The sequence below is a fragment of the Hylobates moloch genome, unplaced genomic scaffold (genome assembly GCF_009828535.3).
Source record: "Hylobates moloch isolate HMO894 unplaced genomic scaffold, HMol_V3 SCAFFOLD_1, whole genome shotgun sequence".
Lineage (NCBI taxonomy): Eukaryota > Metazoa > Chordata > Mammalia > Primates > Hylobatidae > Hylobates > Hylobates moloch.
This window is the reverse complement of record NW_026652276.1, coordinates 7,727,470-7,755,064: the sequence shown is the minus strand read 5'-3', so window position 1 is coordinate 7,755,064 and position 27,595 is coordinate 7,727,470. Positions and strand designations below refer to the sequence as shown.

Sequence of the window (27,595 nt, the reverse complement as noted above, 5' to 3'; positions counted from 1 at the left end):
TAAAATAGAGAAAAATAAACAGCACACGTGGAATCCTGAGCCTCTTGATGCCTTTTGCCTTGGGCTAAAGTTCTCTGGTGAGTTGTAAACTTCAAAAGTGTCCTCAAACTGGAACCTTTCCATAGGAAAAGTCAGCAGAAAATATTGACCCCAGGATCAATTATTTCTGTTTAAGTTACAGATTGCTGCAGTCAAAATAAGCAGCCAGTGTTTGATAAAGACAGCTCCTCTTAGGAAGAATTGTCATCCCCAAACACATAGAGAGACACTGTCTCTCGATTACAATCATGATTTCCAGAATGGAGAAGATGACGATGATGATGAAGATATTGATTATGTTTGCTCTTGGAATGAACTACTGGTCTTGCTCAGGTAAGGTATTCACCAACCTGGCCACCTGCTCTGGATGATGCAGAGCCACGCTGGCGCCTGTATCTTGTCTCACTTTGCCCCATGTGCTTGCATGTCCAGGTTTCCCAGTGTACGACTACAATCCATCATCCTTAAGGGATGCCCTCAGTTCCTCTGTGGCAAAAGTGAATTCCCAGTCACTGAGTCCGTATCTGTTTCGGGCATTCAGAAGCTCATTAAAAAGAGTAAGTGTACAATGTAATCTTCTCTGCTCCTCCTTCCAATGCTGTCTGCCTTTTGTCAGTTCATTGGATATACTTTTAAGAAATTTTCTCCAGTTTAAAAATGATAGTAGCTAGTCATCTCTTTCATACTGTCTCTTTTCTTTGACAGAGAAAGGATTTAATTACAATTTTTGTCATGAGGCTATCCAAACCACTTTTGATGATTGATTCTTCTGCTGTATTCTCCTCTCTAACCCTGTCTTCTGGTTCCCTGAATCCTGATTTTGTACTTGAAGTCCTCCTGATTCTTTCTGAGGTGTTTTATTAAGAACTTCTCATTTATTGGAAATGAGCCTCCTTTCAAATTCAGCAGTTCTGCTCCTAATACTTACTGGAAATAATCTGGCTTTTGAGCCAAAGAAATCCACCTTTCCTTGTCAATTTGGTAATAGTCTGTTTCCTCTTAGCTTTGGGAGCTAAAGAAAGAGTAATCACTTGGGCTTCCAATGACTAAGTCTGTGATATGCAAGGAAAGAAATGTAAAAATATCCTTCAAAGGAAATGAGAAACATAAGCAGCAAGTCATCTCCCTTCTTCCTGTTCCCCAGGTAATTTCACTGCCTTATTATCGTCTGCATGGGGCTCATTTGGAGGTAGGAATGAACGTATTTTCAAGCAAATTTAGGTTAAGGTGGGAGGTAGAGAGGTTCTATAAAGTTGCACGTCTTAGGAATGAAGGCTCTGTATAGCCAGGCAGCATGGGAATGAGAATGAAGACACGGCTGAAGGTCCAGGCAGCAGAGGCCAGATGGGCATTGCTTTCTCTCTGTCTGCCTGCTGCCTTCTCTCATCTTTCCTGGACTGACTCTTAGCTTGTTCCCTCTGCTACTCTGTGGAGCACATGGCTCATGGTTTCCTAGTTCTAGTCTCCAAAAAAACATATTCAGCTTGATCTTCAGAAACTGGCTACTAGTTTCTGTTTTCCAAATTTCAAGGGAAATTAATCAAAAAGACCCAGTTTTCTTTTCTAGTTTGATTATAGTTTATGAAGACTATGGGCTATGCTTTTTTTAGGTGCCATTCCAGAATCATGGCCAGAGTGGGGTCACTTGCTCTGGATGTTGTGGTGTGGAGGCACTGGTCAGCTGCCACACCAAAGGTTGAGCTGCTCCTGGATCAGAATACAGAACCCCCTTTCCTTCCTTGTATTGTATTTCAAATGCCAGTTTCCACTGGCATTTAATGAAATCCACTTGTGGGGGTGTGGAATCAGGGTCTTGTTGCCAACCCTGCAGATGAACAATTTAAATTTACTTTTGATTTAGCTATTGCTCACTACAGAAGAAAGTTGGCAGTTTATTAGATGAATAAGAGCATGAGGATAGATCCCAAGAGAACCAATTACTGACACCATGGAAATCTGGCCTGTGGAGATGAACTATTGTGAGGCACAGCCACCAGGGCGTGTTCTGGCTCATGCACCATCTTGGTATGGTCACCCAGACTTGAGCCCAGACACACATGCACCTAAAAATAGATACAATTACATGTGATGTGTGTGACTCTTGATGAGCACATGAAAAATGTTGCCTCTCCACCTCAGGTATACGGCTCCTTTACCTGGAGGTCTGCCTATTCTTGCCTCTCCCTAGCCTTTTCTGATTATTCAAATTGATTGGTCAAGCTACAGTCACTGTGCCCTCTTGTTGAGAACTCTATTTCTTCTTCCACTGGAAGGGGGATTCTCTTCCTTTGATCTCTCCTGGTGATATTTTTTCCTATTGGGAGTGTTTCATATTTTGATTTATGTTGTGTGTATTAACCATGTCTTCTATAAACACCCTATAGATGGCTCCAAATATACCAATTCTCTCTACCCCAGCAGACATGAGGGATACACTAAAAGGCAAAGCCCTCAGGAGAGAGTTGAGTGAATAGATCACTAGCACTGGGGTTACAAACAATTCACAAAAGAGGAAATACAAAAGACTAAGAAAGAGTTGGAAAAGTATTCAACCTCTCTGATAGAAAAAAAGTGCAGAATTAAAATAGCAATGTGAAAAAGAAGAATAACAAGGTAAAAGAATAACAGGGTAAAAAAACATCACAACTACTGCTCGAGAGTTTGTAATTTTGTAAAATTGTATTTGAAAAGCAAGTTGGAAATATGTGTTAAACATATTTACTAGCATGTTAAATGTTAAATTAGTAAATATTTAAAACTTTCAATTGCATAGTTTCACTTCTAAGAATATGTTCAAAGCAAATAAGTGGTTTAGTCATGAGTATTTGGGGGTATGGTTCAATCGTTGTAGGGAGAAGGGTTGGGCCTTTCTGCTTTGCCCCCAGGTTTGCTTACCAAGGGCAGTGATTCTCTACTAAGACTGCACATCATCATTGCGCGGGAGCTTTAAATATTTCTGATGTCCAGGAGGGATGGTCGACTCCTTAAATCCCAGTCTCTGAGGGTGGGACTCATATTCTTAAATGTTCTCCTGCTCATTCTAATGTGTGGCCTGGGTGAAGAACCACTGGGTATTACCAACAGAACTAGATAAAATATTCTTGTAATTGATTTCAAGTTACTCACCTCCTGGGCTCCAAATTTGAAAAAGGATGAGAAAGGAAAAAAACCACATGACTTTAGCACTGATGGTTTTCTTGCTCCTACCTTGACATTAGGCTCACTTGGACTGTTCCCTCAGTGGACACAAGCAGAGAAAGGAAAGGTGGGCAGTGGCCCTGTGCTGGGCAGGGGGGAAGCAAAGAGGACAAGTTGGGCTGTGGTTTCATAGGGAGCAGTTTCTACCAGGGAAAGAAAGGGAAAGGAGATGGGGAGGGAGGGGAAGAGGAAGAAAGGGGAAGAGGAAGAAGACACAGTTAAATAAACCAAATTCATTTCCAATAGTGGAGAGTACCATAGAGGAGGGTAAGCAGGTTGACATGATAGGCCTTGCCTGAGGCAGCAGTCAGATGGGACAACAGTGTCCTCTGATGTTGCATCTTTGAGCTAAGACTCACTCCAGTGACAAGAAGTTCCCACCATGTAAAGACCTTTTGAGGAATATTGGGGTGAACTGGCAGGGTCAGTGGGAGGGCCCTGAAGGACAAAAGACCTTGAGAGGGAGGCTGGCTAGAGCCAAGTGAGCCTGGGAGAGAAAGGTGGGAGTGGAGAGAAGTCAGAGGTGGGCATGAGTGGGACACGCCTAGGTCATGATTTGGAGGAGTTTGAGGTCTGTTTTAAGGGCAATGGGTAGCCCCTAGGGACACTTGCATTTGCAAAACATCTCTGCTTAGCTTGGGCCACTGTAACAAAGTGCCATGAACATATAACAAACCATGGTCTAGGTGGTGCATAAACAACGCCAATTTATTTCTCAGAGTTCAGGAGGCTGAGATCCGGGATGAGGGTGCCAGCATGGTCCGGTTATGGTGAGGACCCTCTTCTGGGCTGCAGACTGCTGATTTCCTGTTGTATCCTCACATGGCAGAAAGAGAGCTAGCTAACTCTCCAGCCTCTTCTTATAAGGATGCTAATCCCACTTTTTTTTATTAATTTTTTTTGCCACAAAACAATAAACATTTTCTAAAAATACATACAAACAAAAAGATGCATATCAAACATATTAGGAAGGTTGCACATGGGAAGACGGGGAATAGAAATGGGGAGTAAGAATTAAAGAAAATAAATGAGAGAGGGACTTTGTATGGATCAATGATAATAACTCAATCCTCTATTTGACAAAGAAAAAGGAGAAGGAAGAGGAAGAAAAAGAAAGTGGGATAAAGGATCAGAAAGGGAGGAAAATAGAAAAAATTAGAGTATGACTCCAGGGTAGACCTGTTTTGTTGTTCCTGGGTTGGTTGGTTGGTTTGTCTGTTGTATTTTTCATTATGTTTCACCATGTTGGTCAGGCTGGTCTCGAACTCCTAGCCTCAAGTGATCAACCCACCTCGGCCTCCCAGAGTGCTGGGACTACAAGCGTGAGCCACCACGTCCAGCCGCCACATTGCGTCTGGCCTCCGTGGTAGATCTCCCAGACGGAGTGGCTGGGCAGAGGCGCTCCCCACATCCCAGACGGGGTGGACGGGCAGAGGCGCTCCTCACTTCCCAGACGGGGTGGCCGGGCAGAGACGCTCCTCACTTCTTCCCAGATGGGGCGGCCGGGCAGAGGCGCTCCTCACTTCCCAGACGGGGCGGCCGGGCAGAGGCGCTCCTCACTTCTTCCCAGACGGGGCGGCCGGGCAGAGGCACTCCTCACTTCTTCCCAGACGGGGCGGCCGGGCAGAGGCACTCCTCACTTCTTCCCAGACGGGGCGGCCGGGCAGAGGCGCTCCTCACTTCCCAGACGGGGCGGCCGGGCAGAGGTGCTCCTCACTGCTAATCCCACTTATAAGGGCTCTACCTTGAAGACCTAATAACCTCCCAAAGGCCCAGCCTCCAAATATCACATCAGGGATTAGAGTTTCAATATACGGATTGGGGCGGGGGGACAAACAGTCCATTGCAATCTCTGTAGCTGCTGTGTGGAGTGGGGTGTGAGGGGAGAAACTGAGCATGGTGAGATGCTGGTGTGGGGTCTCAAGTCAGGGCAGGGAAGATGTGGGGAGAAGATAGATTTGAGGTACATTTGGAGGCAAAGCCATGGAGGTTTGGGATCCTTGAGGTCTCCATGCCTTTTTTGTGTGTCCATTTTACCTTTCAATCTCTTTGCATTTTTTGATTTTTGGCTTTCTAAATTATTCTCAGCTAGCCATTTCTGATCTTTACTTTTTGTCCATTAATAAGGGATTCATTTGAAAAACCTACGTGACAAGTGATGCCCTATTAGTGAGGGTTCTCCAGAGAAACAGAACCAATATGACATGCATACATATATAAATGGATGCATATGAATATATGAGAGAGAGAGAGAGAGACATTGAGAGAGAGAGAGAGAGAGAGAGAGAGATTTATTCTAAGGAATTGCCTCATGCAATTTCAAAGGCTGGCAAGTCCAAAGGAAAAAAGAAAATCTGATGAGGTAGGCTAGCAGGCTGGAGATTCAGGGATAACTTATACTTTAAATCCAAAGGCAGTCTGCTGGCAGAATTCCTTTCTGATGGGAAGATTTCTGTCTTTATTCTATTAAGGCCTTCAGCTGATTCGATGAGGTCCACCCACATAATGGAGGGTCATCTGCTTTACTCAAAGTCCACTGATTTAAATATTAATCCCATTCAAAGAATAGCTTCACAGAAACATTCAGAATAGTGTTGACCAAATATCTGGGCACCATGGTTCAGTCAAGTTGACAACATAAAATTAACCATTACAATTGTCAAATGGAATTGCTATGGGTCTTTTATTTTTATATATTTGTATTTCTTTTAAAAATAAAAACCAAAATGTAATCATTACAAAAAGTCAAAAAATACAAGAAAGGGAAAATGAAAAATAACATTCATTATCCATTTATCTGCGAAACACTATATCACCCATGAGAGGATATCCTTTTGGAGTTTTTTTATTCATATGAAGGTAAACAATGTATTTTTAAAGAAAAATAGGACCATACTATAATACTGATTGTAAATTCCCATAATTTATTTCAGCAATAATGCTGGGTTTTTAATTTTCTCCAGTTGACTTCTTTTTTTTTTTTTGGAAATGAATTATTTTATTTTATGAGTATCTTGGTAAGTTTTTTTTATTATACTTTAAGTTTTAGGGTACATGTGCACAATGTGCAGGTTTGTTACATATATATACATGTGCCATGTTTGTGTGCTGCACCCATTAACTTGTCATTTAACATTAGGTATATCTCCTAATGCTATCCCTCCCCCCTCCCCAACTGACAAATGGGATCTAATTAAACTAAAGAACTTCTGCACGGCAAAAGAAACTACCATCAGAATGAACAGGCAACCTACAGAATGGGAGAAAATTTTTGCAATTTACTCATCTGACAAAGGGCTAATATCTAGAATCTACAATGAACTCAAACAAATTTACAAGAAAAAAACAAACAACCCCATCAACAAGTGGGCGAAGGATATGAACAGACGCTTCTCAAAAGAAGACATTTATGCAGCCAAAAGACACATGAAAGAATGCTCATCATCACTGTCCATCAGAGAAATGCAAATCAAAAACACAATGAGTTGACTTCTTATTGTTGAGCATTTAGGCCGTACCACATTTCTTGAATTACACAGAATAGAAATTTACTGGCAGAGAGTGAGTTCAAATTAAACAGCAAAAATGTTAGATGTTTCTCCCTATTCTTGAAAGACCCCTTCAAGATGCAAAAGAGATTGCAAAGTTATCTCATAGCTCAATAAAATGATCTGTACCCCCCAAAAGCCCACATTTTCATCTTTTCAGCTAAGCTTTTGTGTTGCCAGTTGCTTCCATCAAATTGCTTTTAGGTGAATTGCTGAAGCACACTCTGCCGTGGAGGGCCCCAAACAATGGACTTCGGTTAGTGGGAGAGGTTTTTAGTTTTTAATTTTTTAATGAGACACAGATTTAACGTTCAATATATTAAAATTATAAATATATGAGGTAGTAATTAATGGCGATGTTGAGTTTTTATTTCTACTTGTTTTCAGAAAATTCTACTTTTATCAGCACTCATTATGTGTCCTATGTTAGGAGACATAAAGATCCCCATCCTAAGCTTGGAGTTTTGCCACTTTTTTTCCAAAACAACATGTTCTGCATGTGCCTATTATTCCCTACTTGTAAGTAGTTCTTGCTCTCACAGAAAGAGCGCTGCCTCCATCTCTCTCCTCCCTGGGCGGTACGTTCAATGTGTTGCTGACTTCAATTTGCTGCAAGGTGGGTTCAGAAACTAAGAGGGAAGAAGTGACTTGGATCCTGGGGGTGTTGTCAGGTACTGGACCGTGGCGGGCTCCCCACTGGCTTCCTGCTGCCCCCTTGTTCCTGCCCCAATCTGTTTACCTTGCAGCAGCCACGGCGATTCAAGTGCTGCTCTTAAAACCCTGTGAATAGCATCTCGCTGCAGTGAGAATGAAATCTAAACACCTTCCCATGGGCTCCAAGACCATACCTGACACGCTCCATCTCTCCAAAGTCACAGTGTATGGTTCCTGCCTTGGTCAGGTTGCTCCAGCCACAAGAGTCCCCACGGCTTTGGCTCTGCTTTCTATTCACAGGATGAGCTTCTTCCCATCCTTCAAGGCTCAGTTTAAATTTGCCTTCCTTGGGAGGATTTTTCTGGCATTTTCTCTAAAACAGCTGCTTCCTTCCCTCACCCCCATTGCCATGTTGTTGTTTTTCTTGATAGCCCCATAACTATCTGGGATGATCTTGTATAGTTTTCTTTGATGTGTCCACTGTGTGGCACCTCCTCTGGAATTTAAGCCATGTGGCATCTTCCCTGCTCTGCCTCTGGTGCTGAACACACAGTGAGTACTCAAGAAGTCACAGGACTTTGTGACATCAGAACTCCCCAGATTTGTCACAGAGTTTAGATTATTTTCCTTTGTGGAAAGGAGAATAAAATCATTTAAATTCATTCACATATCAGAACTGCTCAAGCAGGAAGCTAGGGCTGGAGAATGGTCTGTACTGCAGAGAGCACTTGTTGCTTAATTATTTATTTCAGGAATTATTAAAAAATTATGGAGCAGTCTTTTAGGAAAATGACACTTAGAAATATGTACAGTTGATTCTTCTTACTTGTAGTAGTTATGTTCTATAAAATCACCATTAACACTGAATTAGCAAACACAGAATCATTGCTCCTAGGGGAAATAGAAGGTTTGGTTCCTGTGAGCCTTGGGTCACGACATTTTCATCAACCCATCAATACTAACCTTGTTTTTGTGAGTTCCTGCTTAAAGATGCTTAAATTAATATATATTGTTGATTCATTAACATTGAACTCATGACCGACAGCACTGTGACTCCTGCCTGAACAAAGCTTACCTTACTCACATATTTTCCATGTCAGGTGCATCACAGCCTTGTGCTTTGGAACACTAGTGGGTTCTTCCACAGCAGGCTTGGGGGCCATCTTAAACACTAAAGCTACTAACAAAGAGCACAAAAATTCAAAAGAAGCCACTAAATAGATCATAAAAAGCACACCTGTTTTCAATATGAGAGTTGAAACAAGAAGGAAGAATGTCTCCTTGTTCGGCTTCTGTTGATAACATGCATGTTGGGTGACTGAAGATTTTTGTCATTCTGCATTTGTCCCTAGATGATTGCCAAAGTAAGTGCTACTAGTATTGATTTTGGGGTTACAAATAAATTTTAGTGAGTAGGTGAGTTTGCCAATATGGAATCCACAAATAGGATCAATTGTCACTGTAAAGTGTTAGAAGCAATACTGGCCTTGGAGTTAGAACACCTACATTCTGCTTCCATTTTTGTCACTAAACTACTGTACGACTTTGTTAAGTCACTTTTCCTCTCTGGTCTGCAGAAGAAAGGCATGGAACTAGGTGATTGCTAAGATAATTTATTGCTTTCATGGTGGACGATTCTGTAATTTTTTTCTCATGGGGTAGAAAGAATGGTTTATAGCATCATAAACTTCAGAAATGCGTTGATCACACTCTGATACTTTATTTTTGTGAAGGTTGAGGTCCTAGATGAGAGCAACTTGGTCATGAATTTAGAGTTCAGCATCCGGGAGACTACATGCAGGAAGGATTCTGGAGAAGATCCCGCTACATGTGCCTTCCAGAGGGACTACTATGTGGTAAGTGGGAGGAGACCAGTCCCAGAAACCAACAAAAGGAAAAGCCTCACTTCTTCCATGACCTGGAGTCACACAAAGAACTCGGTCGCTGCCTGGCTAGCATCTGGCCACACTGCTAACATGTGGACACGGTGTCCCCTGGTGGGGGAAGTGTTACTCCGTGGCTGAGCATTGAGCTGTGGAGTCTGAGATCCTGAGTGATCCTGACAAATTACTTTATCCCTAGTGCCTCAGTTTCCTGCTTTTTAATATGAGGATGAATTTGTATCAGGTAAAGTGAATACAACACCAGAGACAAATCCCAGACACACTTAAAATTCTCTTACAAAGGATTACGAAACATTGACTCTTCCTGGCACATGTCACATTCTTTTGCCGTTGACTGTTGAATGACATCTGTCTTCCCTACTGGTTCAGGTTCAGTGAGATCAGGAACATGGCATGTTCGTTTTCGTGTCTCTCATGACCAGAATGTGTACAGCACTGTTCCATGGTGAGCAGGTCCACGCAAACCTAACCCCAAAGGCCAAGGGAGCTGAGAGGCTGAAGAAAGAGGCTCCCAAATCCAGTTTCTCAGAAAAACAAACAAACAAACAAACAAAAAACACTTCATAGGGACTTACAAACAGAACCCATGTCTTGGGTGGAGGTGAGACAGTGGATCCCTGTGCCATTACCTCCCAGATCCAGGGCTTATATACTTTAGGGAATTTGACCCAAGGCCAGGATTTACGGTGTGCACATGAAAGCGGAAATCTTAGAGGGATTCCCAGAAACGGGTTAATCAGAAGTCAGCATGGCAGATTGGCATCCAAGGTGGAATAGCTTTAGTCTCCACAGACACTTAGTCAACACCCATGGGCAATAATCCCATCTGAACAGGGCAACGCCAGCAGTCCAAAATTTGCTTTCCAAAGTGTTTGTATTCTGAGGTTCAAGCTCGTGGGTTTTGTTACTTAAAAGAGGATTGTTTGATTTGTTATTTGTTTCATGAAACTACTCACTGTGACTCTGTTTTACAAAGGACTCATACCAAAGTGTTACAAGCTTCTATTTCTAATGAAATCTGAGGGCGAAGAAGAAGAGAGTGAAGTCCTGTGGGGTTCTTCATCATTTCTTTTTGTCCGAATGAAAATTGACTCAGGGCAGCCCAGTTAGCACTCATGGGGGAAATGTTTGCTTTTCCTTGAGACTTGTAATGGGTCAAACAGCAAAGAGATGTTTAAATATTTCGTTTGTTTCTGCTTCGGTCTTGAGGAATTTTCATTTTGAAAAAATAAAATGCCTCTGTGAAGTTTTTCTTTGTCATTTCATCAAATCTGACATTTATTTATTTACTGATTTACTTGATGGAGGCTCTCCCTTTCCACAAGCAGCTGAAGAGAGAACTCACCACTTTGTCTTTTCCAGCCCACAGCTGTTTGCAGAAGCACCGTGAAGGTATCTGCCCAGCAGGTGCAGGGCGTGCATGCTCGCTGCAGCTGGTCCTCCTCCACATCCGAGTCTTACAGCAGCGAAGAGGTATGACTGGGGCCTTGTCTCCTCCCAGACCGCACCTCTTAGGGTCTGTGTGGGTTTGTGAAAAACGGAGTGGTTTGCTGGGTAGCTGGGTCATCACCTGGGCTTGGGGACACAGAACTCTGCTGACACAGTGGGATTCTCTCTTGGACACCTGCAGCCTCATTGTCCACATCCCCTACTTCTCCCAGCTTATTCTTTCACTCTTGTATGTTCTCTCTTTCTCTCTCTCTCTCTGTCACACACACACACACACACATGCACACACACACATACACGTACACACACGCACACACACTTGATTTCCCTGGGATTGGGGAAATGGCCTTCAAGTAACAATTAGCAAACCTTTAAAGTTTCAGATTTAAGTATGTGGCTCGCTGGCGCTGTGGTTTAGTGCAATCAAGAAGGACATTTTTGTTGGACCAGGGTTCAAAACTATTTCTCAGCTCTGCAGTCCAGGTCAGGATACTTTCATTTAACCCTTATGATCCACGGCTTCTTCATCTGTTAAGTGCTAGCCGTCATAAAGACCACCTTATAGGTTGTTGAGAGAATCTGGTAAGCTGATGGACATGAAGGATGTGGCCTGGCACTGGGATACTCAATGGATGGCAGGACCCTTATTTTTCCTCAATTGCATTGAAAGTGATTTGCAATAATACTGTAATATTAATAATATATATTTTTTTCCTTGAAATTATATTATATAAGTGTCCAGTTATTGGCTGCTTTTCTTACTAGACTGTATGTCTCATGAGGGCAGGGAATGTTTGTTTTTGTCAGCCTAGGACAATGTTTGATGCAGCACAATGTTTGACACAGCTCACTAAATACTTGTTGTATAAATGCAAGAAAACTGGGGAAGAAATGGACAAGAATATGATAAGAAGAGGCCATCTCTTCACTTTAAACTAGGGATAAAAACATGACATATTATTTGTTCAGGTGTAATAGGATAATATTATTGACAGATATTTTTTAAATATTTCCAACATTATGTGGACGATTCTGTGAAACATAATCTTTCTTTTCATATTTTTGTTCAGTTTTTCAAGATTTAATTCTGTAGTGAAAATTACATTAAAATATTATAAAATTTCTACTTCAAGAATTACACATAAAAGTTAATTTTCCCATATAATTAATATACTCCTGCCTTACCTATTTTGTCTGGAGGTACATTTTAGAATTAGAAAGTAATGAAGCTAATGACTGAGACACTCCTATCGCAGAGGATGGCCTTATTGGTACAAAGAGGACTTCACACAGTTTATTAGGACTTTCTCCACAAAACGTTCAGTTGCGCACGGCCTTATTGATTGATCCCGTTCACATTGGCAACTTTTGAAGGTCAACTCCCAGGTGATCTCTGAACTTGTCCTGGAGCCATAGTTGAAGAACCTTCTTTTCTCAGTGCTGGGGCGAGTACCATGGGCCTCCTTTCTTAGACCCTATTGAAATATTTAGGAAGTCAAATACATTCTGCTGTAACACCCTCATACACTGTGGCCCAGCTAACCAGAAACGACAAGGACCAAGCTTATCACTTCACAAGTCTTCTGTTAGTCTTGATTTGTGGTTCATATGAGAAAAAAGACAGTGGGGAGGAAGACAAGCACAGTGCTAGCCTTTGTGCAGTTTATAGACACGTCTTGGGGAAAGGTGCCCACTAAGCAGGAAGTACCTTGACTATCAGGCAGGCACTGGGGGCCACATAGTGAGAGGAATGCGTGTCACCTGGGGAGCAGACAGCTTCCCCCAGGAACTGACCTTCCAGCCAAGAACTGGAAGGCGGGTAGAAGTCAGAACAAACAGGGCAGAGTGTGGAGGGGGAAGGGTATTTCAAGCATAGGGGAAATCAGGTGGGGTACCCTGAATTGCCAGGAAAGTTGGTGGGTTGAAATGGACAGAACTCCATTACAACAGGAATGAGAAAAACATGGGGAGACAGGCACAAGGTGGGGCTGGAGGAACATTAGCAGTCAAGATGGACTTTGAGGGTCTTGTCAAGGATGACTGGCTCTACCCTAAAGGCACAGGGGCTGTGAAAGGGTTTTAAGTGTGTGTGTTGGGAGCAGAGGAGGGTAACAGAATCAGATGATGAATAGATTGCAACTAGGGAAGAATAAATATGGAGTAAATATGAAATAAATAAGAGGGGAGAGAGAATGCTAACTGGGTCTAGGGCTTAGTAGTGAATGTTGAGAGAAATGGATTCTGGTTCATTTTATGACCTTTAACACAAAATGAATTTAGTAAATGGCCAGCTAAGTTAACGCCGCTTCCACCCCTGATTTGGAAAGTGGGTTCTGATTGTTTGCAAAGCCTACAAATCTGTTGCAGCTTTCTAATTGCATAGTGAAGACCACTCTCTTTTCTTCCAATTCCAAGTTTTCTAAGAAGACTCAGATATTAAGTTAGCCCTTTGTAAAAAACTAGATCTTAAAATAAACTCCCAGGTTGCTTGTTCTTAAAGGTTAGGTGATCATAAACATTTTTGAGCAAATTTATTTTTAAAAATTCTCAAATTAAAAAATTCTACAATTCAAAAGAAGAGAAGGAAGCAGATAGAGACTTACGTAATTCCTGGAAACTCTGAAATGAATTTCTTGCATGAAACAGAGAAGAAATGAGAGAACAGCTGGTAATCATTTTCAGTGAAAAAAATAGGGATATTATAAATATGAAAGACATTAGACTAGGATACATTTAGTCATAGAACAAATAAATTATTGTTGGAAGGAAGAAATAGAAGAAATAAAACTGAAAAAAACTCCCAGAGTAATAAAAATAAAGATCACTTGAAAAACATATACAGAATGTAGAAGAATTTCCAGAGTAAGGAATATAAGGTAAAGAAAAACAGAAGCCATGGCAAATAAGCCCCAAAATCCAAATTATGACTAATAAGGACTTAGAGTAAGTCTGGTAAGGACATAATGAAAGCCCTGAATATAAATTATTTGGACTTTCCATGACATAATTTTAAAAAGTATAGTAACAATAAAAAATTGAGAAAATAAATTTCTAAATTTGCAAATATTCTCCTATCATTAACTAAATAGATAGGTGAATTATCGGTAGTTTTTATTATTTCTTTTTCAATCCCGAAAGAGAAATGTATAGAGGAGAAAAGCTTTCCTTATGGTGCATAAGCACTCACTCAACCTTGTACTGGTACAGGCGCCGTCAGGAGTACGACGCTGAAATGGCGCAGTGTAGTACAGTTGTAGGTTGGAGCTCTCTTCTTCTTTCTTCAGTTTCTAATAAGTGAGCTTGACTTTAGACAAATCCTTCTGATTTGGAGCGGATAGGATGAAGTCAGCTAGGGTTTCAGACACGAGACCCAAAATAGTCTAAGAGAGAGAAACTGAGGAAGAATAATGACAGGAATTCTGAGCTCAGGGGAGGGGTGAGGGGCATTTAATTTATTTACTGCCTTTCATTTCAAAACATAGATATTCAACTAGAAGTAGTCTAAGCCAAAAAGAGGTAATTCCCTGGATCACATTCCCAGAAAGGAAGGAGAGAAGTTGGCTTCAGGGACAACTCTACTTAGAGTCCTTCAGTCCTGTATGTGCCACATTCTTCTCCTTCCCTTTCTCTCCAGGCCTCCCCTCCCCTCTGCCCCTCCCTCTTCCTCCTCCCCCTCATTCCCTTCTCTCTCTCTCTCTTCCTCCCTTTCCTCTTCCCTCTCCCTCTCCTTCTCCTTCCTTCTCTGCCTCCTCCATCTTCTCCTCCTTCCTCTCTTTCTGTCTCTGTCTCTGTCTCTGTCTCTCTCTCTGTCACTGTGCTTCCCACACTCCACGCCCACCCTTACTGCAGAGAGGCTTTCTCCTTGCAGCAGGAAGTAAAGCGTCAAGCTACTCCAGGCTTATGTCCTCTGTACTTAGGAGGGAAAGGAGGCATCTCTCTGTTGCCAGTTAGAGAAACCTCTCGGCATTCCCTCTATTGGCCTGGCTTAGGTGTCCCCTCTTTTTGTTCTTTTATACATATAACTTTATTATTAATTTATTTTAAATTTTATATATTTACTTGTGTACAATGTGATGTTTTGATACCCCCCTTTAAAAATACATTTTGGTGGAGATATAATTTATATACCATAGAATTCACCCTTTTAATGTGTACAGTTCAGTGGTTTTTAGTATATTCGCAACTGCCACCACCATTTAAATCCAGAACACTTTCATCCCGCGGAAGAGAGACCCCAATAACAGTCATTCTCTATTCCTCATTCCTCCCAACACCTGGCAACCACTAATCTACTTTGTGTGTCTATGGATTTGTCCACTCTGATCATTTCATACAAATGGAATCATACAGCCTGTGTTCTTTTGTGACTGACTTGTTTCACTTAGCATAATGTTCTAGAGGTTTATCCATGTTGTAGCATGCATCAGTGCTTCATTCCTTTGTATTGTTCCATTTTACAGAGCCACATTTGATTGATCCATTCATTCGCTGATCGATATTTGGTTTATTTCTCCCTTGGCTATCATAGATAATGATGCTAGAAGCATTCATGTGCAAGTTTTTGTGTACACATGTGTTTAATTCTCTTGGAAACAGAATCCCTGGATCATATAGTAATTCTATGTTTAATGACCGCATAGTGACTTTACGTTTAACTTTTTGAGGAACTGCCACATTATTTCCATAGTAGCTGTACCATTTTACATTCCCACCAGTAATGTATGAGGATTTCAGTTTCTATACATTTTTGTCAATACTTGTTGGTCCTGTCTTTTTTATTTTAGCCATTCTAGAGTGTGACGTGGTATCTCATTGTAGTTCGTTTTTGTTGTTGTTGACAGAGTCTCACTCTGTCACTCAGTCTGGAGTGAGACAATCTCGGCTCACTATGACCTCTGTCTCCTGGGTTCAAGCAATTGTAGTGCCTCAGCTTCCCAAGAAGCTGGGACTACACGTGTGTGCCACCATGCACGGCTAATTTTTGTATTTTTAGTAGAGACTGGGTTTCGCCATGTTGGCCTGCCTGGTCTCCAACTCCTGGTCTCAGCTGGTCTGCCTGCCTCACCTCCCAAAGTGCTGGGATTACAGGCATGAGCCACTGTGCCTAGCTCTCATTGTGGTTTTAATTTACATTTTTCTAATGAGTAATGATTGGCCATTACACATCTTCTTTGAAGAAATGTCTGTTCAAATCCTTGCCTATGATTTAATTGCACTATTTGTCTTTTTATTTAGTTATTTTGAAATATTTTCTCCCCCTCTGTGGGTTGTCTTTTACTTTCTTGATGGTGCCCTTTGAAGAGCAAAATTAAATTTTGATGAAGTCTGGTTTATTTTTTGTTTTGTTGTTTCCGTAGTCTTACATTAGGTCTATGATCTATGTTGACTTGATTTTTGCATATGATGTGAGGAAGGGGTTCGACTTCATTCTTTTGCATGTGCATATCTGGTAGTATCAGCACTATCTGTTGAAAAGAATGTTCTTTCTCTCTTAAATTGTCTTGGTATGTGTCCCTTCCTGGTCCAATTAGTGTGATGGAGGCCAAGAGATTACCTGACTGTTCAGGACGGGGAGGACAGCCTACCAAGACTCTTGGTAGAAAGACTGTGAGCCAAGCAACCACTTTACTTTGTGACGATTGCATGGACTTCTAGTGGTTTCATGAAAACTTCTTGCGGACACCTTTTCCTACTGAACATATCACAGTGACTTTGTACAGAGAAAACTCTAAAATTTGACCTAAACTTAGTCTATGTGCAAGTCTGTATAACAGGGTTTTGCTTTTCTGGAGGTTGGCAATGTTTGGGAGTACATTCTCAGTCTGGGGGAAAGATCTGTGGGTAATTTAAACTTCACGTAGGTTGCTCTTCCCCATGTGCTTTTTTAGACTTATATGTTTGATACCATATGAAGTTATTTAATATAATGTATTGCCTATTTCATTAAAAATGGATTATATAACATATATCAGAGTCTTCCAGATGACATTTACATTTTTCAGTGTCTTTCCTTTTTCTTTCTTTCATGTGCTGACACGTCCCGATGCCTGAATTTCTTTAGATGATTTTTGGGGACATGTTGGGATCTCATAAATGGAGAAACAATTATCTATTTGGTAAGTTAAGATCTGTTCTTTTTACCTTTTTTTAAAAAATAACTCCATATTACAACTCTTTGCTAGTGAGTTATTTAAAACTAGAAATACATATGTATGTAATCTTGCAACAATTACAGCCATAGAAAATTAACATTTTGTTTTGCTTTTGCTTATTTTTTATCACGAGGTAATAATGATACAACTATTCACTTAGATATTCCTTTGTATTCACAACAGAGCTTTTCCATAGATAATTCCATGTGATGGCCCCAACATCTCTGCCAAGTAAACGGAGCCAGTGTTGGTTTTCCCCTTAAGAATGTGTAGCTGGGAGGATCAGAAGTAAACAGGCTGAATTCTATCATCTTTCATCCATACAACTAGATCTGATCATCTCTTTGAATGTCTTGGTTCAGGGACGAAGGGCTCTCCTTCTTTCTTTTCTTGTGTGGCTTTTAATACAAAGTGGGTTGGGTTAGTGTTCTATGATTTAGGAGGCATTTTTCCTATTAGTGCTGACGGCAATAAAACTCAATGGTGATCTCTCACTGCTTCTTTGCTTAAGAAGCATATTTGTGGCATTAAAAATAAAGTCATAGAACATTCTGGAGTAGTGAGAGGAGTCTTATGATCATTACTGTGTTACAGGTCTCATTCCAGATGAGTCCATAAGTGAACAATTTTATGATCGGTCACTTGGTAAGTGGTTTCTTTCCTGCTGTGCCACCAGACCCTTTTCTGATCAATCTGGACTCCTGAGCAATCCTATTTCATAGCTGTTTCCTGTTTCATAGGGGTTAAATCTCTGAAATACAAAATATTTTAAGTAAAAAATGAATAGTAATTTATAAACTTGCTTTGCAAATCATTAAAAAGGTAGCCTTGAGGCACTAACTGACTTAAAAGTTACCAAGAATCAAAATATCAAATCTGGCTCAGGAAATAAGCATTCACCATTTTTTTTTCTGACGCCCTGTGGAGCATTTCAAAAGTAGCATGAACTCTAATAATCTTCTATTTTTAAACTAAAAAATTTAATTTTTATGGGTACATAGGAGGTATATATATTTATGGCGTACATGAGCTATTTTGATAGAGGCATACAATGTGTCTAATGATCTTCTTTTTGCCATACTCAACCAAACTTCTCACCAAATAGATGAAACAAAGTTATTTTGTCCCTCTCCTGTACAGATCAGTTTTCTCATTTGGTCCTCATGATAGCCCTGTCAACCAGGTGTGTTACCTACTTATATAGATAAAGAAAACAGTAAGAGCTTATGGCATTAATTGGCATATGCAAATTGTCTACCCTTTACTAATTGCTTAACATAATTTTCTTCTTCAGTGTCACAACCATTCTGTGAGGTAGCACTATGTTCTTTCCCATTTTGTAGGTGAGCTAACTGAGGCTTAGTGAGTTTCTGTAATCTGCTTGTGGCTACATTGCCAATGTAGGACTTTAATCAGGTTTGTCAGAATCTAAAACCTGTGCCTGTTTCATGTTGCCTCCCAGAAGAGCTGTGAAATCCACCTGATGTTCAGCATTCCCCATTAAAATGAATAACACAGATATTAACATTTCAATGAGCTCAAAGTCTGACCTTCATTAGGCATACTCCAGTTTATTTGAAGTGCTAGAGCTTATAACCTGATGCTTGATTTTTTTTTAAATGCCTGTTTTATACCTCATCCAAGTTGTCACTTTGGGAGAATATACAGTTATTATAACAGCATGACCACTGCTGAAACGTTTTTATGAGCTTTTGTTTTAGAATTGTCTTCAGAATCCATGGCTTTTTTTTTTTTTTTTTAAATCTCTGTACTGGTGGCAAAGATTTGCCCTTGGATTTGATGTTGGGAATATTCAAAAGATATTTGGAAATAAATCTGATTAATCAGATTAATAATCAACTTGGGTGTGTTGGTTATCTATTGCTATGTATCAAATTACCCCAAAATTTGGCAGCTTAAAACAATACATATTTATTATCTCACAGTTTCTGATGGTCAAAGACCCAGGAGAAGCTTAGCTGGGTGGTTCTGGCTCAGAGTCTATCAGAAGGTTTCAGACAAGATGTTGACTGGGCTGTGATCTCATCTGAAGCTTGACTGGGGTTGAAGGAGCTACTTCCAAGCCCACTCACATGTTGTTGGGAAGCCTCAGTTCTTCGCAGGCTGGTGGACCAAAGGCTTCAGTTTCTCACCATATGACCTTTCCATAGGACTTCTGAATGTCTTCAAATCATGACAGCTGGATCCCCCCAGAGATGATGATTTGAGGGAAAGAGAGAGAGAAAGAGAGAGAGAGAGAGAGAATGAGCAAGCAAGAGCACTGAAGGCAGAAGACACAGTCTTTTATAAATTAATCTTGGAAGTGATATATCATCACTTCTGCATAGTCTATTATTAAACACACAGGCCAATCCTGCCCCAATGTGGGAAGGGACTGCCCAGGAGTGTGAATATCAGGAAGCCATCTTAGAAACTGATTATTGTATTGGACAAATGCCATTTGGGACTAAAAATATTATATGGATATAAATTAATGTGACCAATTCTTTTATATATCTCAGAAGAAATTTCTAAGCCAAAATCTTAAAAACACATTGGGCCTGGGAGACTATCATTGACACAGAAGTGCAGTTGTCTTGGAGACTGCTTTGAACATGATGATTTAATTTAATTCAACAAATATGTGTGACAAACACTGGGTAGATCCCATGGAGGACTGAAAGATAAATGTGGTAGTTCCTGCCCTTGAGAGCATCCATGGTAGCTGAGACATCACATGTAGTAATACAGAGTGGGGAGAAATGAGCACTGGGCCCAGCTGTAACACCACACAAGAGAGAAGGAGAGAGAGTGGAATAAGGAAGATGAAGTTATCGCGCCCTCAGGTATTCTCATGGCAGATGGGTTCAGGTTATGCATGTCACAATCCTTCTCATTAATTTGTAGTAATATTGTCCACGCTGTCTCAGACCTTGATGTGACTGACAGAGCCTACGCTTCCCTTTTCTATCTTTAGAGATCATGAGAAGGGTATTGCCTCCTGGAAACAGAAGGTACCCAAACCACTGGCACAGAGCAAGAATAAATACTGACTTTGAGTAACAGCCTTGAGGTAAGAAAATGCAGGTGCACACATGTGTATTTAGAAATAGAAGCTATGTGGAGTGAATGCCTTAAAACTGCCGACCTCCAAATATCTGCAATGTGCTATTCAAATCCTTGCTTTTTGGCTTCTCTGACCTCCTTCCCAAGACTTCTCCTCAATTGCCTCTTCAATCTCATGCACCCTCAATCTTTTTCCCATGACATTTCTATCTGTTGCCACTGATGTGATCAAGTCTGTCCATCTGAGGAGCAAACAAACAATAAGGGCACAGCCCCTTCTTTTGGCCCATCTCATCCATCTAAGCAACTGCCTTACCTCCATCCTTCTTTCCCTGCTAAACTTTTTGACACAATTGTGGTCTCTGGTTGCTTCCTCAACCTCCTCACCTCACATCTATGAAATCTCATCTAGCTTCCTTTTCTGGATGTGTACTTTATTTATTATTTTATTCATTTATTTTTCCAGAGGGAGTTTCGCTCTCGTTGCCCATGCTGGAATGCAATGGCATGATCTTAGCTCACTGCAACCTCTGCCTCCTGGGTTTAAGCGATTCTCCCACCTCAGCCTCTCTAGTAGCTGGGATTACAGGCTCCTGCCATCACGCTCAGCTAATATTTGTATTTTTAGTAGAGATAGGGTTTCACCATGTTAGCCAGGCTGGTCTCAAACTCCTGACCTCAGGTGATCTGCCTGCTTCAGCCTCCCAAAGTGCTAGGATTACAAGTGTGAGCCACCATGCCTGGCCGATGTATACTTTAAATACTGGTGAGCATTTGTATGATCTTAGTTTAATTCTTTCCCTATTCCGTAGATTACTCTTTTATCTCTTCTTCTTGCTTGACTTTAACTATCAATGATGCATAACTATTTCCAAACACATGTCTCTTACCACACTCTACGTCCAGATCCAGGCCTTGATATCAACTGCCTATTGGATGGTGCTGCCATTGTGTATCCTGGGTGTCCCTGAAACTCAACTAGCTTCCTGACAAGCTCCCTTTCTTAATTGATGGCATTACCATCCACCTAATTTGCTCAAGCTAAAAATCTTGAGGGCATCACTGACTCCCCTTCATCCTTCATCTTCTTGGAACGTACACTGAGGTCCAGTCTTATTCATTTCTCCCACACATTTCTCTGGCATTGGTCCATCACTTCACTACCATCACCAATGAACTATTGATTGTATTCTTGCCTCAGGTTCTGATCCCACACTGTCTACATTGCTTGCTGTCTTCAGGTTTATTGTGAAACAAGGAGGAGACTCTGATCCTTGCCCCATATAAACTAATGCTTGCTTCACGTGTGGGACTGAGCAGAGGTGGGCAACAGCCAGACGCTCGGCCAAGAGGAGGAACAGCCTATCTGCCCCAGCTCTATAGAAAGCTAGAGACGGAGTCCTGGTTTATCATACTGGCACTGAGCTTCATGGAGTTTCACATGTGTATAAATTCCCAGTTACCAGGGATGGGATTGGAGCAAATGTAGCTATCATGAAGGGCACACATAAGAGGAATCTCAAGATGGAATTATAGATGTCGATTCCATGCATAAGTATTTTACATGCACACATGTGCACACACAAGTTAATAATGAAGCTGGAGTGTTCCTGGGCTTTACAGTCTGCATAACACTGCATGCTTTCAGGATAAAGTCCAAACTCCCAGTGTACCTCACCATGGCCTTCATGACCTGGGTCTGGCCACATCTCTAGCCTCACCTGGCCGCTCAGCTTCTGAGACACTGAGGTACTTGCAGCTCCTCTGGCTGCTGCCTCTACTGGGACCATCCACCTGACTAGTTCTGTCTCACCGTTCAGGTCCCAGCTCAGTTGTCGCTTCCCTTTGGAGGTCTACGTTGACACCACAAACCACCACCACTGAATCAGACATGATGTCCCTTTTTGGGCCTCTGTAGGTTCCTCATCACAGGGCACTGCCATTGGTTGTTTCCTGTCACCCATCTGACTACCAGACTCCCCAAGAGGAGGTCTCAAGGAACTTCAACTGCCACTGTCCCCAGTGCCCTGCACACAGCCCAGCACACTCAATAAATAGCGCTCAGTAAATATTTTTTAAGCGAATGAAATCCTTCACTTTGGGTTCTTGAAATTCTTTTACCAAAAACATCAGTTAAGCATGGTATAATTAATTTTTAACCATTGAAATTTGAAAGAAGTCAACTGACATTTTACTAAAATAGAAAGGAAATTCACCAATGAGGCCTTCTTGGATGAAAGACACAAATGGTAGGTTTTCTTTTTAATGTATGGCACAACTCTAAATATAAAAACCAGCTCCATACTGAGATCAAGAATCTACTCATTATGAAGCAACAGATGCATCATATTCCTTTTTTATAAATGTAAATGATATCTTCTTTTTTTCTTTACAGAACATCACGGGTTGGGGGCAGGGAGGATAGAGTTCTCAATGGATAGGCTGTATTTTGTTTATTAGTAATATGATAACGTTGGATGTGTATACATATGTGTATTGCAATATAAATTCATCATCTGATTTTTATGAAGAAATTGATCACTCAAACATTTATTTTTAAAGACAGCTGCAGCTCTGACCTGAACATTGGATTTGACTGAAGTCCCAGTTATATCTCTGCCCTCCCGTGACCTTTAGCAGGGCGGGTTTCTACACTGTGCTGGGTTCCCTGAAATCACAGAATGAGGCTGGTAAGGCTGGTGCAGTGAGTCTAGTGAGGCAGTCAATCCGATGGGATCTGGAATCCACGGGCCTGGTTCTGAGCCTGCTCTCCCATCTGTAATGGTGATCCAGTTCCTTAACCTCTCAGGGTGCAATTCCTTCAAGGGTTTATTATTACTTTTTGCTTTTTCTTGTCCATAATAGACCATAAGCTTCCTTTTTATTTTGAGACAGAGTCTTGCTCTGTTGCCCAGGCTGGAGTGCAGTGGCACAACCTCTGCTCACTGAAAACTCCACCTCCCAGGTTCAAGCAATTCTCCTGCCTCAGCCTCCTGAGTAGCTGGGATTGCAGGTGTGCACCACCACGTCCAGCTAATTTTTGTATTTTTAGTAGTGATGGGGTTTCACCATGTTGGCCAGGCTGGTCTCAGACTCCTGACCTCAAGTAATCCACCCGTCTTGGCCTCGCAAAGTGCTGGGATTACAGGCATGAGCCACCATGCCTGGCCGACCATAAACTTCTTGAGGATGCATTCTCCTTGTTAATTATTGCAGTTTTACAACAGGTAAAAATATTATTAATGATATGTCTATATGAAATTATTAAAAATATCCTTTGTCCATTTCACAGGGCTAAGAACAGTGTATAGAATACAATCAATCAGATTGGGAGGGAAGAATGAATGAATGCATGACCAGAAACAAAATTACTCTTTTGAAATTGTGAGTGACATTTTTCCACTGGGGAGCTCTTTGAAGGTAGAGACTTGGGCTATTTGTTATGAAATCCCCAGAGCCCTAAACACTGTTCTACAATTCTTTCATGTTGCCAGAAAATGATTTAATATATGAGTAGATAGTGAAATGCAATATTTAAATAAAATACTCTGAATTTTTTTCTTGTTTATTGCTCTAAGGTAGGAAATGTAGAAAATCAGGTCCCAACTCTCACGTTGAAAAAATCTCTTTGAGAATCTTAGACTTTCTTATCTTTGTAGCTGGAATAGTTCTGACTTTTCAATTATGTAGTGGCCAGAAGACCCTCAGCACCCAAACCATAGCCGCGTGAGTGATGCATTTTTCTTTATGTCACAATCTTGATTATTAGTGTGAAGTTCCTAAACTACGCCCAAGAGCAGCAAAAGGGGCAGTTCCTATTGAGGCCTTTTGTCAATAAGGGCATAGTGAAAAGAATAAGTCTCATGATTTTATCCATTTATTCAACAAATGTTCATTAAATGCCCCTCTATGCCTGGCCTCTGTGCCCGTGAATATCACAGCTCTCAAGTATGCCTGGGCCTGTGTTTGGACCCATCTCATACATTCTTTTGCATAAACCTTGGAACAATCAAATGAGGTTTTATTCTTGTTGTTCTCTCTGTTTCATTGAGGAGGAAGCAGAGGCATTTAGAGGCCCCTGCCCTCAGAGATAGTGTTAGGATTGGAATTGAACTCTTGATGTCTGTCTGTTTCCAAAGCCTCTTCCCTTTTCCTTCCTGTTTTCCTCATATCTCTGTATTTAAAAAAATAGTATGAGAGGGCAAAACTTCAAGGCTTATTTGTTTAAGAAGCATTTGTCATGCATTGGGTGAAACTAGAAATGTAGTCACCAGCTAGATGGCAAAGACTTTAATTGATTGGAAGTGTTAGCAACATATCTGCTTATCATCAACTATGTGGAAGGACCGGTCCCTAAAACCCGCACCACCTCCGCCAGCTTTCTGAGTGATTTCCACTTTCAGGTGTCAGACTCATTCGTGACAACTTCTTGTCATGGTCTCCCATGACAGCCCCCCTACTGAAGGGAGCCAGATGCCCCACAGAAGACAGAAAAGATCCAACCGAGACTCCAGAGGCAGAGACATGGCTATGTGCAGTTGTATTCATTTACATTTTCTCTGATTCACATTCACAGCACACTCTATTAATTGTTACACCAAGTAGAGTTGGTTCTTATTATCTGAGGCAGCTATGGTCTATAAAGTTGCTTCAAACATTGAATTAGTGAATACTAAACTATCGCTCATATAGGCAATAGAGGGTTAGAGTTCTCTGAGCGTCTGTTCCCAACGTTTTCCTCAACCGATTAGTATATAACCTTGTTTTATGTGTGTTTCTGTTTAGAAGCCATATTTAATAGATACCGTTGAATCATTAACAATGAACTCATGGCCAACAGCGCTATAACTCATGCCTGAATGAAGCTTCTCTAACACACACATTTTCTCTGTAAGGCACATCACAGCCTTTTTGCACTTAGAAACACTTGACAGCACCATACTTGGGGGCTATTTTAAACAGTGACATCATCAACAAAAAGCACAAAAATGCAAAAAAATGGGGCACTAAATAGACCATGAAAAGGACACTTGTTGACAGCAGGAGAGCTGAGACATGGAGGCAAAGTGTTGCCTTGTTTGACCTCAGCTGGGAAGGTGTGGGTAGAATGACTCCAAGGTTTTGCTTCTCCGTGCCTGTCTGAGAATGAATGAGAAAGCACCATGACTACTGATTTTGGGGTTTCAAATAACTGTTAGTGAGCAGTGAGTAGGCGAATTCACAAATACAGCATCTGTGACTAATGAGGATTGACTGCTGAGTGGGTTCCTGGCCCCTCGTTCATCCCTAGCTTCTCATTACTCTCTGTTGGTCTCTTCTCATCCTGTCTCTTTAAAAACACCATCTCCATTAGTTCCCCAGGGCCTCACGCAGTCTCTCCTCCTGCATCCGACACCGCCCTGCTCTGTAGCCACTTCACAGCTATCCTATCCCCATGTTCACCCCTTCTCCTCCTGGACCTCATGGCCGCGTTGGATGTGGGTGACCAATCCTTCTTGAAACCCTCTGACCTCTGAGATTTGGTCCCCTCTCAAGCCAAGACTTCTTACTCTTCACAGACCGGCTTCTTCCTGCTGCCCCTGAAACCATGATGTTCCCCAGGGTTCCAGCCTCAGCTCTCCTTCTGCTCATGGCCTTCCCTCTCCTAGGTGATGCCAAGCACCCCCAGGGCTTTGACACCCAGCCGTCTGGGGATTCTTCCCCGCTCCTCCACACTGTCCCTCCAGCCTGGACTCCAAGCTTGAATCAACGGCAGCCTGCCAGACACCTCCGTCTGGGTATTCCACACCACGTTCAAAAAGCGATTCTTCCCTCGGAGACTCACTCTTCCCCCTGTCTCCAACTCATCTTCCAAGGTCCCACAGGCCTGAAGCAGATGCATCTTAGACCTCCTCCCCACCTCACCCAGTTGGTCACTGAGGTCTGCTAATCCTTCCTCCGAAATGTTTCACAGCTCTGTCCTCTTCACGCTGTTGGCTCCAGTTCCCGCTGCATCTCTAGCCTGCTATGTTCAGCACTTTCTTGGTGGCTGTGTCTTGTCCCCCTCAAAGGCACTGTGCACTGTCATCAGAGTCGTCTTATAATGAGTCCGGGGCCTTGCTGTGCTGGAGGATGGGGATGAGCTCCCCCAGAGTGTGCGCCTCAGCAGTCCTCGCCCACACACCCGCAGTGTGCTCCCTGTCTGTCCCCAGCCTTATGTGCTGCTTCTGTCTCCCAAGTCACATGGGAGAGCCTCACACAGCTGACTGTTCTCCCGGGGTCCCAGTCTGGGTCTCACCTCCACTCTCAGGCCCGCTCTGCTGAGATACAGTATCCCCGCCCCATTTTATCCTCCGAGTTCACCTTATATGTCCTCTCCAGGAACCCTTTTCCTCGGGTTTCTGGCACATAGGTGTCTCTGGAATTGGCATTTACCAAGCTGTACTCTAACTACTTCCACCCCCTTCACTAGGTTGTGGGAGGTTTTTGAGGTCAAAACTATGCCTCATTGATCTTTGTAACCCCCAGCAAATGCTCAGTGCATACATGTTTATTGAACAGATGAATTGATAAATGGATGAATGGCTGGATGGCGTATCTTGATCTCCAGCCCCACACCTGCACACGGTGGCAGCTGTGGCCAGCCTACTCTTTTGCTTTTGCTTGGTTCCTTCCTTCCTGACCTTACACCACAAACACCTTCATAGACCCACATGGGGACCAACACCTGGCTGAAGCCTCTGCTTGGGGTCTCTTTGATTCTTCCCTTTATGAGAGATTTGAGCTTCCTTTCTGGGGCTGTGTATCTGCTCCCCAGACCCAGTTACCTGTTCTTCCTCCTGCAGGTGTCTCTCGCCCTTTTGATTTGTTCAACGAGCTGCTGCTTCGCATAGCTGCTCTAGTATCTGGTATCATCGGATCTGGTTTTGAATAATGCCCAGGAGTCCTGGGTCCCTGGCCTCCAAAGCTGGAATGTGAACGCATGCCACGGTGGTCTGACCCTCACGCTGCTTTTCTCTTAACAGCAAAATGCAATGGAAGGAAGAGAAGTTCCAACAAAGAATGATTTTGTGAATTCTGTGATTTTTCTTCTGATCAGTTTCAATCTGTAATAAATGCCTTATTTTTCCTGTAAGACTTTTTCTTTCATTGCCTGGTTGTTGTTTTTGTTGTTTTTTTAAAAGTAACATTAACTATGAAATTTTTCAATGAGAAACTACTAAGATTGGTATTAGCTAAGAATTTTAGGAGTTGAGGACTCTCAAAGTGACTGGTGTATTTCAGGTCAATTTACCATGGTTGTAAATTTCTTGTTATTAGAAAGGCAAGCAGCTCAGTGTCAGAAGAGCTCTTTCTCTTTATGTCTAATTTTTTTTTTTTTTTTTTTTTTTTGAGACGGAGTCGCACTCTGTTGCCCAGGCTGGAGTGCAGTGGTGCGATCTCGGCTCACTGCAAGCTCCGCCTCCCAGGTTCATGCCATTCTCCTGCCTCAGCCTCCTGAGTAGCTGGGACTACAGGCGTGTGCCACCAAGCATGATTAATTTTTTTTGTATTTTTAGTAGAGACGAGGTTTCACCGTGTTAGCCAGGATGGCCTCCATCTACTG

General features: G+C 41.9%; 1 protein-coding gene across 1 annotated transcript; it reads left to right on the top strand.

The window, feature by feature from the left end:
- Nucleotides 1-206: 206 nt before the first annotated feature.
- On the top strand, nucleotides 207-27,124 carry SPP2 (secreted phosphoprotein 2). The gene is made up of 8 exons (XM_032753292.1): nucleotides 207-372; nucleotides 472-596; nucleotides 9,173-9,295; nucleotides 10,706-10,816; nucleotides 16,854-16,908; nucleotides 17,539-17,589; nucleotides 19,922-20,017; nucleotides 26,835-27,124. The coding sequence occupies exons 1-7, from the start codon at nucleotides 288-290 to the stop codon at nucleotides 20,005-20,007; spliced, it is 636 nt and encodes a 211-aa protein (XP_032609183.1). The 5' UTR covers nucleotides 207-287; the 3' UTR covers nucleotides 20,008-20,017; nucleotides 26,835-27,124.
- Nucleotides 27,125-27,595: the final 471 nt, after the last annotated feature.

What these genes read in the sequence shown, in the direction of transcription:
- SPP2 (XM_032753292.1), top strand. Translation starts at nt 288, where the DNA reads ATGATTTCCAGAATGGAGAAGATGACGATGATGATGAAGATATTGATT. An exon ending in GAACTACTGGTCTTGCTCAG is followed by an intron (nt 373 to 471) that starts GTAAGGTATTCA and finishes TTGCATGTCCAG; the next exon opens with GTTTCCCAGTGTACGACTAC. An exon ending in ATTTTATGATCGGTCACTTG is followed by an intron (nt 17,590 to 19,921) that starts GTAAGTGGTTTC and finishes TTCTATCTTTAG; the next exon opens with AGATCATGAGAAGGGTATTG.